General features: G+C 44.8%; 1 protein-coding gene across 3 annotated transcripts in view; it reads right to left on the bottom strand.

Annotated features, from left to right (window-relative positions):
- Positions 1-14,285, bottom strand: part of FBXW4 (F-box and WD repeat domain containing 4) — a 60,244-nt gene that overhangs the window by 29,069 nt on the left and 16,890 nt on the right. For all 3 annotated transcript variants that reach the window (XM_021536371.4, XM_021536369.4, XM_085582689.1), the window contains exon 5: positions 12,583-12,677. In XM_021536371.4, the coding sequence (XP_021392046.2) occupies positions 12,583-12,677 (95 nt within the window). The remainder of the gene's footprint in view (positions 1-12,582; positions 12,678-14,285) is intronic.

Genomic DNA, 14,285 nt, shown 5'->3' with positions numbered 1-14,285 from the left:
AGCTACAGGCAAGAGGCACTCTGGCATGCTCCATTTGAAAGTGTATTAGCATTCAAGCCAGATCACATATTGAGGAGAAATTCCCATTCTTCAGAGTAACTGGTTTCCCTTCAAGGATGACTGTCTTGTGTTTCTCATTTGCTCCTCTCCAAATTTCAGCCTCTCTGATCCTGTCCCACTCTTGCCTTATTTTAAACAGTCTGCCAAGCATCTTCTGTGAGGACTGAAGTGACAAGGAGAATGTTGCGACAGGAGACATCATCATCCTGATGTGTGCCAGACCTAGTATAGGAGAAGCCCATCTCTGAGCCAAGTTTTCATTTTTATCAGTATTTTCTTGAAGCCTGAAGATATTCCTGTGCGCAGTGCTACACTCTGCTCAAAATTCAGCAGTAAGTGGTAAATCAGAGATTTACATTTATGACTTTTTTAAATTCATACCATCTGCAACCTCATCCCAAGCACATGGATGACAGAACCTGCCCAGAATGAAGGTAGTGCTGCTGCAAATATCTCCCCCTCGGCCAGGAAACACCTTCTCTGTAGTCAGAACCCTTCCTTCAGCAGTTTCCTAAAATCCATATTGATACACTCATGTATTCCCTCTCCTGAGCTGCAAGAGAAAAGTTTGCAACTGTAGATTGGAAGAGCAACATACATTGCATACCACACATCTGAACAAAGTATGCTTTTCTCTTCTTCTTCTTCTTCTTCTTCTTCTTCTTCTTCTTCTTCTTCTTCTTCTTCTTCCTCCCCCTTCTTCTCTTCCCCCCAGCCTCTCCTGAGAGCACTGACTGATAAATAATCCAGAAATAATCCAGTCCATGCTTGGAAAAAAGAAACTGTCCCCCTCTATTTCTAACCAGGAAATGCAATGCAAAACCTTGTAACCTTGTCCCTTCAATTCTCTCTGAGTTACTCCTTGCCCCCATTCACACATTCAGATGTACATATAAAGCACATCTATGTCTGCCTATTCCTCAAGTTGACACAAGCTATTTGGACCACAAAGCTGTGCACAAGCCCCAAAGCAGCCACAGACATTCTGTGCTGGAAGTTGGCTGCTGTCTTCCAAGGAATATATGCAAATTTCTGTTGGATACAACAGCTCTAGTTAGAGGTAGAATCAGTCAAACACACATTGAACAAGTGTTTTGTGCAGCATGGACTTGATATGCAGTATAAAACAGGCTTGAATTTACTCCATTGATCATAATCAAAAGCATATCTCTTTGCTTCAAACAAACTAGTACATTTTGGATAGTTTAGGAATTTGATTCAGCAAGTACTTGAATCAGAAAGTTATCATCACCTGCAGCCTCCTGTATACTTTTTAGTTTCCTTCAGGAAAACTAGGACTAGCAAGTCCCTTCATGTGAACACAATCATCACTTTCTTGTCTTAATAAATAAAGAACTGGTGCTTTACTATAATTCTTCCCCCTGCAGTAGCCTGAAACCTTCACTCTGATAAATTCAGTACTTTGCAGTTCTCTCCCAAATACATTTTTTTTCTTCTAGAAAAACCAAGGGCAGGGGGGAATCCTCCAAAGAGGCCCAGTGCTTTCCTCCTTGTAATGAAACCCTGTAATGGAATGCCCTGCACTCCAATTAGGAAGAAATGCTAATTTTCTCCAGTTGAGCACCCCCTCTAGATGTATCTAATTTGTTTCACTGCTTTCATCTCTCCCCTCCATCACATTTTCATTTAAAGGTTATGATCTGTTTGTGCCCTCCATGCCGCGCCCTGACAAGACACCCCTATGAGAGGTTGCAGGGGCCATGTCGCCCTTGCTAACCCCCTTCCCAAACAAAAACCAAAGCTTTTTTCCCTCCACTGCCTCTTTAAGAAATGCAGAAAGATGAAGGGGAGGAGCAGGGAATTGGGAAGACAATAATTAAAAATAAGAAGTAAGCCCTCTTGCAAGTTAGGTTGTTGGTTGTTTCCAACAAAAGGTTAGAGACCTTTGCACCATGACCAACACTGGTATGACCAGTGGAGGCCAGCCAGGAGCAATAGCATTACAGAGCTTTGCTACTTCTGCAGATCCATTTTAGGAACAGCTGCCATGCAGAATACTCTTTTGCAAAAGGTTTTGAGATGCTAAATTGATTAGCTCCTTGTAGGTCTTGGGGAATACACTTTCTCTCATCTGTCACAGGGAGTCTGTCAGAAAGGACATGAAGAGCTGGCTCAGCTGAGGAGAAATTCTCAATAAAGCTTTCCCACTCCTCTCTAAAGGGCTTATGCCTTGTTCTGGGAGTCTGTGTTCTGAAAATTCCTTCAGGAGAGCAGAGACTTCAGATGGGTCTTGGAATAGCTCTTCATGGCATCCATAAACTTGTGCTGCCATGGTTGTGGCTGAACAGATATGTAAATCCTCAGGGCAGAACCCATTTGGACAGGTCATCCACCCAGAAGAGCGAGCACCACATAGGGAAAATATATACAGATGACCTTGCTGGTGCCACACCACTTCCCACAAAAATTTCAAAGGGCTTTCTAAGTCACCAAAAGACTATTACTGAACAAAAATAATAAAAAATGCAGCCACCATCCTACCTCCAAGCAAAGCCTCTTTGAAGCCTGCCCCAGTATTCTCAAATAAAACAGTATTCCTGGAGCTGAACCCACAGTCTTCCCTAAATACAAACCCTGCTCCTAAGCCAAGTTATTCATTACTTGTGTTCAGCCTCTCCCTCCCTTCACTTCCATTTTCTACATCAGTTCTTGTCTGTTAGAAAGGAAATCATAGATCAACACACTCTAGATACAAGTTTCACCACACACCTGTTGTCAACATCCTGCAAGTTGAAAGTGCCCAAAGAACCTCTTTGGAGGAAAGGCAGCTAAGGTGGGCCCTGACTGAAAAGGAGCGGAAACTGCTGGGTTCCAGTGGTGGCATACCCTGGAACAACCACCCTCTTGGAAAAAGTAGAACAACAGCTGGACATGCTGCCCACACTGAGCATTATCTAGCCTGTTTTTGACAGTAAGATAAAGATGGAAAAGTACTGCAAGAGTGTTTTCTGTTATTAATAGGCACTTTGCTAATACTGCTCAAGATAATCAGCTCCCTCTCAGTCATTTCCTGCTGCAGCCACTGAATCCCATTGGTCACAGCACTATATGGTCCATTACAAGCTATTTCCTCTCTACATTTCCAATGCCTCCAAAAGCTTTTGCAGAAAGTCCTGATGATCTCCCTTCCTGCCTCCCTCTGCAGACACAATTCCCTCATAATTTGACTTTCTGGGACCACAAATGGGGAGCGGGTAAGAAGCACACAAAGATTTACTCTTCATGGATAGCAGCCTTGCCCCTTCCTCCCCTTCCAGGCCCCCTCTCTATCTGGTCCATGCAAACAAACCCTGAGTGGGAAAGAGCGTTTGGAAGAGGCCTGTGTCTGGGCCAGCCGCCTTTCATCCACAAGATGCCCCTTCCCGTTGGAAAATACAAGCATTGTGTGGAAACATTTTAATATATTCATGCACATTCCTATAGCTCGCAGGAGCGAGTGGGTCTCAGCACCCTCCCCTCCCTGCCTTCCAAATGATTTTCATAGGCAACGATGCACTGGGAATACCACTTGTTTTCTCGAATGCCCGCAAGTATGTAAATTGTGGGAATATGCAGGCCAAGGGCTGTGGTTTTATTGTGCTGCAGAAAAGATTTTACTAATTACTTGCCTAAACTCCAAAGCAGTACGCCTGCTTTTTTACAAAGCGGGAGAGTGGGGAAGTTGGGGGTGGTGGGAAGAGGAGGAGGGGGACTAAAGAGAAAAAAAAATAGCAAGGGGAAGAGAGAGTAAAGGGAAAGAGGGAGAAGGAAAGGGAGCACAAGGGATGCATTTCAAAGTTTCTCCAGCAATTGGATGGGGGGGAGCTGGGCCCAATGTGAAATCATAGAGGTCAAAGGTGGGTCTCCCTCCCTTGTGAGAAAGTGGTGAATCAGGACGGTTTATCAAACGATCATTTTCTTTTGAAACTGGGAGGCAGAGGCTGGGACAATTCTGCAGATGTGCTTGATGAGTTCGGGACAAAAATGGGCCGCCTCCTCCCCCCTCCCCCCTTTAAAGTCTCCCATCAGGGGTTGCTTCTCCCTCCACTGCTTCCAGGACCCTCCCCTCCCTTCTTCAGTGGTCAGCTGAGACCCCCACCCACTGACCGCCTTTGTATTCCTGGCCTTTGGACACAGTGACAGGGCCCTTTATGAGACCCCAATCAAGACCCCCATGTCACAGGTACCTAGTAGAGATACCAGACCCTTTTCAAATGAGGAACAACAAGGAAAATATGCTGGCCCATTGTCCCAGCACGGCACCAAGGGAGATGAAAGGGACAGGCTGCTCCCTCTCCGCAGACTGCCTGCCAATCAACCCCAGTTATTAAGGTCACGATGTGGAAATTCTTCTGACCTACACCTAATCAAAGATGCACCAAGGACTTTTGAGACAACATGGGGGAAGGCGGGAGAGCAAGCTTCCCCCTGTCCTCACCACCCATAAATACAGTGGAGCTTCTACAGCGAATTAGTAGCAATTGCCCCAGCTAGTGCTGCAGCACACTTGTCCCAAGTACCACTAGGGCAGCCAAGCAGAGCTCTGTGCTGGCATGCAGCCTCAGGAGAGCTTAAATTAAAAGCATTCCTCACTGAAAAGTTACAGAGTGAGCAACACTAGAGGTGGCTCAGAAGCCACAATCGAGGACACTGTGAGACAAACACTAAACATCCTTTTTCCTATCTTTGGTTTGCGTGGGCTGTGGGTTTCACCAAACGTGGTCAGCACCATCCACAGAGAGTCCTGAAGAAAAACTCAATAGGTGTCAATCTCTGAGTCTCCAAAAGCTGAAGCACCTGCAAGAGTGAATAGATGCCAGTAGTGCAGAGCAGACATTCTGATTCTCCCCTTGCATGATACAGGATGAAGATACCAAGATGGTGCTGATGGTGGTGGTTTTTAGCACTACACAGAAATATCTTACAGAGAGGAGGCAGGAGCCATGTGCACTGCCAGAACAATGAGATGGAGACAAAACAATTAGAGCAAGGGTCAGATGGGATCAGAGAAGCACATCCCACCAGACAGCTCCAGAGCACTTGGAACATGGAGAAGATCAACTCCCTCTGAAAAGTTGTTCTGCATTACTCACTGAGTCATCACCATACACTCAGAACAGTCAGACATAATACTTCAACCTGACAAGTGACACAAGAAATGACAGACTACAGTCTCTGATAGTTCACATGAAAAGGAAAGGAAAAAATCCAAACTCTGTAACAGGAACATTATTCAGCATATATAGCATGCTTCTGCAAGTGCATGACTTTGAAATAGGTCCTCCAGAAGAGCCACATGGCATAAGTCATAGGCACCACTGGCACACTTATGATCAGTCTGGAAGAAACAGAAATTTTTGGCACTCTTCTTTATGCACCATATCTACTGTCATTTATGGAATAGCCTTCCTGATCCCATGCCAGCTTGCTGCTCTCATCCTGTTGGCATTCTTCAAAGCCCACATGGATGAAGGCCTTAGTGAAAAGAAAACAAATTTGGGGTGGTAGTATAGTGAAGTCATAGAAAGTGGAACAGTCACAGCACCCAAGCTGAAAGTTTCTTTACGCTAAACACTGCTCATGTGTTAGCTCATTTTCCTCTGTCTTTTAGCTAAAAGATACCAGTGCAGTGCTACTGGAGCCCCCCAATTCCTGTTAGAGAGCCTGCAGAAGGTAACAGCCTACCAGTGGTGACCAGCTGGGTAAGAGATGAGAAGTGGAAGATTTCAAAAGAGCTCTGAGACAAAGATTCATGTCTTTACACAAATCCTACTACATTGCTTCTCCACAGCAAGTCACTGACATACCTAAAACCATTCCTTTGTTCCTTGGCTTTTACACAACTGTTGAAGCAGGAGGAAAACAGCTCTTTTTTCTTGATGTTGAACCAATTGCTCTTATACCAAAAACTGCTTAGCCATGGCAAAGCATGGTCTGGTTTAGGTCCTTGTAAGCCAAGATCTAAACTAACATCTCAGACACTGTAAGCTGCAGTACTCAGAGCAGACATTACTTAAGCCCCGCAGCACAAAAGACAGATATTGCCTTTACTTCAGGGCAATATCCTCCACCATCAACCTCCTTTCAAATGCCAATCGCAGGCTGAGGGCCAGTCTCCTGCTGTCCTCAGAGTGAATCAACACTCCTTTAGAAGGGGCAGGCTGCTATCTTAGGACACTACAGCTTCACTTCCCACCTCAGGTCAGGAGCTTGCATCCTCTGAGTGACAGGTTCGGCCTCATCTGGGAGGAGTAACAGTGGAAGCGGAGCCTGCTTAGAGACATCTGCACCTGGGACTCTCACCAGGCAAGAAAGGTCCATCCCTCTGCGTCCCTTCCCGCCCCCAAAAGCAGTCATTTGAAAGGCGGGGAGGGAACAGACACCACTCTAATTGTAGGAGTGAAACCTAGCATCCTCCTGCTCATCTACCTCTGCACTCCATTTCTGTTTCTCTTTGAACCTCTGGTACAGCTTGTCAGGTCACTGCCCTCCTGAGAGATCAGAAAAAAAAAATAAAACAGTGATTACTATTGTACACTGATATGCAAGCTGGAGAAAGAGAGAGAGAAAAGGAGAGAGAGAGCAGCCTCCATGTGTCAGACTATGAAAGGGCTTCAACTGAAGCCACCTGAAAAACAAACCCTTAATTTAAATGTTAATGAAAGTGCTGAAGAGACATCAGAGACTTTCATTTCTCTACAAGGAACAGAATCACCAGGTCTAGAATTTATGGCCCCCTTCACCTCCCCTCTCTTCTTCTCTGCTCCATCAGCCACAGAAGTAAGGAAAGGAAAAAAACCCTAATTTTAACATTAACTCCACACTTCCACTCTAGGATGCAATTGCTAAATTATCTGTTGGCAGGACACTGATCAAAGGTGGAAAAACAAAGGCACACTGCACAACCGAGCAAAGGTAAACAGCAGCCAAGGTCTGGTGAAGTTACCTTCTCCCCCTGCAAACTTAAAAAGCAAAGAGAAAACAATCACAAACTGGAAATGGAAACCTCAAACCATAAGGTTGCCAGCCCCCTCAACTAAGTTTCTTCTGTCACATCGATTAAACCGTCATGGATTCTCCTGTGCAAACCATGCAGCACAAGAAAGATGCTTCCTCCAAGCTTTCTGAGACAGACTTTCCCCTCAAGCAAGGGGAAAAATGATAAAAAGACTGTGGGGGGAGGAAAAAAAATTCAATATGCAGCACAGCTCAACACAATTAGAAACAGATGTCTGCGTTCCAACTCAGTCAGCTACTGCCTCCCAAAACCTGCTCACCTGCCCGCAACCACTAGTGAGCCAATTCACACAGTCACAGAAAATATATACATTAGAGTATTGGCCAAAAGTGACAAAAAGGGAGGAAGTCATCAATCACGTGAGCTTTAGAGGGCAAAAGAAAGAAACTGAAATGAAGAAAGGTAAGCTGCAGTGTCTCAATCTATAGAAATGTTTGCGTATTTGTTTGTTTCTACAGGAGAGGAAAAACAGGCATGTGTGTTCATGTGTTCACCACATGAAAAAGACCAAATAGAGCCATTATCACACAATTAAAGAGAGTAAAACAAAGTCTTCTTCCTCCCAACATCAAGGGAACAGTCAGGGCAAATGGATAAGACACAGGTGTCATTTTAGCTCCAGAGGGGAGAAACTGATACTCATTTCCTGCTCTTCAGCTTTAGGGTGAAAGAGCACCAAGTCAGTTATGACTATTGCATATACCTAGAAACCCACATCCAGATTGCCCTCTGAGGTCAGTAAAAGATGGCAGTTAATGCCACCACTAACGTTGCACGTCCACTCTGGGATCTCACAGTTGAGCAGGTTCTTCCTGCCCTGCTTAAGAAACAGCTGCAGGTCAGAGTCCCCTCTCAATTATTCAAGCCAACCAGGCTCTATGAAGATCCCCAAGGACAGCAGAGCTATTGCTGCTGGCTGTTTTGCTGGCAATGCACAAACCCGAACAAAACTCAGTTACTTCTCCCAAGTCCTTGCAGACTCAGAGAGGCTAACTGCACAAAGCTAGGTCAAAGCAGAGCACACTACGGCCAACAGCTCATCTTGATATGCAGTAGGGGAAACCTGCTGATAAAATCAGAGTAAGAAATGAGGGCAGGGGAACATTATCCAACAATTTAACTTCTACACATTAGGACTTCAATTGCACAGTTAATACCACTGCAAAGTTGCTCTGATTCAAGTGGGTTGTTTTGCTCTAAGGCAACCTGCAAGACCAGATTGTTACACTTTCACAAGTTTCTAGATAACCATTAAAAGGAAACCCTCAAAATTAATCATTTTGATCATCCCCAAAGGCAGAGAGGCCCATTCAATAATGTCGCCTGTCAGTAACCTTTCTCTTCCTTCCTTTCTCCAGCGAGTTTGGGGCATGTTTTACAATTTGCCTGAGGTTGTCCACAGAAGCAGAGATCTCCTCAGATATTACTTCCTCATAATAATCCATGCAAGAGGCAATTAGGCTAAAATCAGCTTATTCTAATAGAGGAGTTGGGTCTCAACTACAACACTGCATAAACAGGACAGCCAGCCTGCCTTTTTAAATTTAGCTGTTTGTGCAAGTACTTACTTTCCTTTAAATTAAGCATCCAATGCAGACAGCTAGCCTTCAGTACAAACTTTCCTTCTCTCTGCAGTTAACCTGCACTTCACCAAGACAACAACCACAAGGAGAGCAGACTATCTATTGCAGCAGACTAATGACAGAGTCAGAAAAAAAGAAACTGTCTCTTGGGCTTACACACCCAAAGCATGTTTCTGTCACAGGAGGGCACTTTATGATTGCCCCAAAGTGTACCAAGGATTTCCTAGCTCTCTATCTACAGCTGAAACCTGGCATCCTTCTGCTCATCTACAGTTGCACATTGGAAACCATTTGTGTGCCTCTGTCTTCTCTTTGCTTCCTTTAAAATCTGACGCACTTCGAGTACAGCATCTCATGATAATATTTAAATATTTAAAAATGAAAGTAGCAAATACCAGTGGCCAGACCTGGCAAAAGAAGTCAGCTTAGATCTGAGTACTTTTTTAAATTCAACACCAAAAAAAATCTGGATCCAAGATTAATAATGAACTTAACATGAAGGTCCACTTTTTTCTTTCCCCTCCAGTTTACCTTGTACACTTCTCCCTTCTCTTCCCTGGCTACTGCCACTTCAAGGAGCCACAAAGCATGAAGGTTCCACTGCTCTACCAGAAACTCCCAAGTTTGCCTCACTTTGCACATTTGAACTAGTCCAGTGCACTTAGGCTTGCCCTGGTCCCTGAGCACATATAAGTCACTGCAGTAAGCACCAGTAAATGAAAGTTTAACATCTGTGTGATGCAGAGTTCAAAAGGCAAATGAACTTGTGGGGGGAAGAAGATTATGAGTAGCTACAAAATGTAGTTTAGGGTATGCAGCAGAGTAAGTACAGCATTTTACTAACCCATGGAGAAGGACAGCTTTGGAGATCAATTAAACCAGTGGCAGAATGAAGCTGACATACCCTTATTTTAAGTATCCTACTTTAAGAACTCTCTCAGAGTCTTCTCTAGTCACTTATGTGACACGTGCAGTGTGTGACCTGCTATCCAAAGCATACCAACCAGCATATCTTTGCAGACTCACTAAAAACCCAGAAGAAACACTATGCCCTCCCATCCCCGTTACCCTGCAGTGCAATGTTAGGGATCCCCAAAGCAATGAAGCTCCATCAACACACATGGCTGTCAAGACACTTCCATGGCTGAAAAAGTTATGCAAAGGACTAAGCATAGTTTTCCCCTGCACAGTATGAAGAGATGATCCCATATTCTTTGTACACTTTTAATACCTTTTCCTCTACTTAATGTCCCTTATAGGAATCATTCTGTTCACAGACCCAGAAACATCCAGAATAGCACCAGTACACTAAGAACAAGGAAGCCGCCTCCTCTGGTTCTGCACATCTACAGGTTGATCTCTGCAGTGACACAAGGAAACTATGGACAAATCAAAGCAGAACACCTAAGGAAAAAATGCCCGAAACCAGAGGAGCTGTGCTCTAAGAGCACAAGTCTCTAACATTTAGCCTGAGTTTACAGGCACTGTCCTCTAGAATAGCAGTCCAGCAGTGCAGGACTACAGCAGGCACAGCAGAAAACCCAGCTGTGGGTCAGGAGCATATGGGATACTTGTAAGAAGCTTCACACAGAGGAAGGTATCACTGAAAAGACAAAATGTTTCAGCCCACTAACAGCTGAAGTTCAGCAAGAATACCACCCTGACTTCTTCAGAGAGCCTAAATCCTGGCAAACTTCCAGGTAAGGAAACTACAGCCTCTCCAAAGCAATTTTGAATGGCTAGAGTTGGAGAAGCCCTTCTTGCTCCTACCCCACTGCACACAACTGCTTTTAGCTCTCTGTGTCCATAGTAGAGACAGCTGCCGTTTCTTAGCAGCAATGGGCCAAAATACTTAAGTGGCTGGAGCCTGATTCTCCAGTAGAACTACTTGTCCTTATGGAGGAGATCTCAGTTTACATCAATACAATTGAGAAGGGAGAATCAATTGAGAAGGTCACGTTAAATGTTTAGCAGGAAGTGGAGGTTTTAGGCCATGTTCAGCCTCACTGGGGAACAAATGTATCCAAGCTCTGGCTAGAAGGATGGGGACTGCAAAGGAGGAAGAGCTTTAGACCTAAGTGCATAGGGAATGCATATGGGTGAAATATGGGCTCTTGCAATAAAGCAGAAACCACAGAGATCCCCAAAGCAGATTTTCCTAGAAACCAGATATTATCTTTTTGATACTCACCTTCATTAGACAGCAAGTAATAAAACCTATTAGTGAAAAATTCATCTCCCCTGCCCCTTGCCCTGGCCAACCCCCACCACATGCCCTCCTGCTCTGATCCTCTCTCTCTTCTAGGATGGCTGCGATTTGTTCTGAGAAGCGACAGGTTTATAGGTTAGCCGACACCTTCTCTCTGTGGAATTTTAATTAACTTCTCCCATCGTCAATATGTTAAGGAGCAGGGTTCCCATTATACGAGGTCAGCAGCGTGTTTCAGGCCCTGCTATATCAGCCGTCAAATTGAAGAATTAATGACGTGGCTAATTGGCTCTAATTCTCCACACCCCCCTCCCTAAAAAATGGAGGGGTAAGGGGAGGGTGCAGTAGGGTGAGCTAGTGGGAGAGGCTGGTACAGTCCACGGTCTCATAAAAAATGAGAGTGCACAATTTAAGCCCACTTGTTCATGGGTTAGCTGTTCCACCACCTCCAATTTATCACCCTGCAGGGAGGAAAGGGGGGGTGGGGAGACTGAGGGTAAATATTGTGACAGAGAGTGTGCACAAGCATGCACACCACGGAGAGGAACACCATCCTGACAAGAGGCCACAGCAGTAGGTCATCACTTAGGAGTAGGAAGCAGAATGCCACTGGCCTCTAACCAGACACGGTGCCTGAGCTAGAGCTCGTCTGCCAGAAAAGGGATCCTTGCAGCACAGAAGACAGAAAAGTGCTTCTATCTCACATTTTTCAGCAGCACTAATGCACGTGGCACTTCTTCAAAAACTCAAACACTCAGAGCAAAGGAACAAGGCAACAGCAAAATCATAGCAAGCCTGGAGTGCAATTTCCCTGATAAAGCCATTACCTCCATACCACTAAGTTTCTGCTGCCTGCAAAACAAGCTTGGAAAGCTAACAAGGACAGCAGTTGTGGACAGTATTTTGGTTTTGCACAAGCCTAAAATTCAGCAGTTGCAGACATCACATGAGCAGCAACAACAGTTCTTCTCCTCTTCCCTAAGGTATGCTGAGGAAGAACGTCTCTTGCACGCAGACCAGTTTAACAGTGAACCAAAGAGACAGATCATTGCTGTTTGGTGTAAGATTTTAACAGTGAGAGTTTCTCAGATTTTCACTTCTTCAATAACAGGAGCACTTCAAAGAACACCCTGGAAGACATTGGTGTATGTACTGCCCTTGCCTCCCATGCTGAGGCTATACTTGTAGCATTATGCCTGCATTAGAAGTACAGAGCTACAGGCAACAGAGGCTGGAAAACCACATCCCTGAACTCTACTTCATCTTTGCCAGTTCAACATGTTCAAAAAAACTGCACGCAACTCTCAAGCAGGGACCTTTTTGTTCAGCATCTCTTCTGCCAGTGATTGAGAATACAGGTTGGCATCTTTTCAGCAGAGAAAATCTCAAGAGGATCCAGCTCACTGTTTCCAATTAGCAAGTCAGTGTTCCTTCTTCAAGAAAGAATGAACAGGTCCCACCTGCAGCACTAAGAGGAACCCAGGGCCACCTTCATGGCCTCTTTATAAGGGGATCACTCTGCTGGTTTAGGAAATAAAGACCACATGCTCTTCCCTGAGCTCCTGCTGCAGGCACAAGCACCTCATCAGCCTCCTCCACACAAATCAACTCCCTGAACTGTAACATTGGTGCCTCAAAGATTTGTGGACACACAGTCTATCCAACTCCTTTACTTCTCTCTGCTAAAAATTGGGAATAAAGAGATCTGTTACCTTAATAATGGGCTGATAGCAATGGACCACACTCGATCCTCTGTCTGCACTGTATGTAGACACTGACCAACTCTGCCCGCGGACAGGGACCAAACCTAAAGAGAGAGACACATGTTATGCCACATCACCAAAATAGCAGAAGGTAGGATACATGCTGCTGATGTGCTGGAAGAGCTGTCCACACTGCCATGCTTACCTTCCCGCAGACCCTCTCCCTGAATTCCAATTACTTATTCTGGGGGACCAGAACCTTCAATTGCTGGCAGAAACAAGCACTTGAAGTCACACAAAGATTCAGTTTATAAGGATGACCTTCCACCCCATTGTTAACAGAGACAGCACCCCCATCACTACCTGCTCTCTAATGGCAGCATTCAACACAAACTCCTCATCTTCTACAGTTAAATAAATGACAACTAGGATTTGTTCAAATCTGTTCTCTTGAACAGTGTGGGAAGACTTTGTAGCATCCCTGAAAATTTTCCATTAACTATAAAGTTAATCATTCACCAGCCTGTAAAATAATCTTCTTTTATGAGACCCCCCTTTAGACCAAGTTTTTCAAGTGTACCCCAGGCTGCTTTCAAACTGGCTGCCTTTGCTCACTGACAGTATGAGAGAATTCCTTCCCTCTCCCAACAGTGCAAACATGCACATCTCCTTCCACCAGTTCACCCCTTTGTTTCTGGGCCCTAATAAAGAGTCCAAAATTCTTGCTAGGCCCTCTGCTAGTGGCCCTCATTTTCTCCACCTTGCCATTATTCTTGGCCTACAGGACTCAAGCCCCCCCAGTTGTCTGTAACCAACCCCCAATGTTTTGCTTCAAGACTTCAAAGCGCGGAGTGCCCTATTTGTTTGTTTGTTGATAATGCCCAGGATTGCAGGCTATTCTTGTCAGCGGGGAATTTAGCACCTAGTGTCAGCAAAAGCAGCAGAAAAGCTTAACTCCTTTAAGGCATCCCTATCTCCTACAGGTTAAAAATATTGCTCAGAGCACACTATCTGCTGCCTATCACACAGGAATGTACATTAACAGCTCTTCAGGGCTTAGTCCTAATCAACACTCAGCAGAGCCCTCAATAGCTTAGACACTTAGAGCCCCTTTAAAAGGTTGGTAGGGATTCCCTTCCACCCTCCAAGAGTCTCACTCATGCAAACAAGACAGCCTACAAAAGAGATGATAAAAAATAAGAGGTGAACATCCCAAGAGTATATGCTGTGGGGAGCACTGTGTGGGCAAGATCTCACACTAGCTCTGAGAAAAACAGCTTGAAATTCCCCTCTAGGCTCCAGGAATTTGTTCTCAAGGTCGGGGATGTCTGTCCTCCAGCTGTCAGAGAAGTAGCAAGAAGGTACTCTCCCAGAAAAGAAGATCCACAGACCAGAGAGGAGCAACACTGGTGAAGTGTGAGACAAAGCAGCATCAAGGTCTTGCTCCCAGGAGGCAAACAACAATCCCAAAATTGCCTTTTATATTAGAACATTGTTTGCTTTACTTGCAAGTGATTTTACTCAGGAGTACATCTGTACAGAGATACCAACAAAAATAAATTGGGTCATGCTTCTTCACACACTTCCTATAAAACCCTGAAAGAGACATTTAAGTCTTTCCTTGCTTCAACTTCCTCTCTTGAAAAACAGGAATTAGCTTACCTCCGTGAATGCTCTATGATATAAACCAGGGACCAAGAGTGTCTATCAGG

This window comes from Lonchura striata, chromosome 6 (genome assembly GCF_050655825.1).
Source record: "Lonchura striata isolate lonStrDom1 chromosome 6, ASM5065582v1, whole genome shotgun sequence".
Lineage (NCBI taxonomy): Eukaryota > Metazoa > Chordata > Aves > Passeriformes > Estrildidae > Lonchura > Lonchura striata.
Note: the sequence above shows the minus strand (reverse complement) of the source record. Positions and strands in the feature narration are given on the sequence as shown.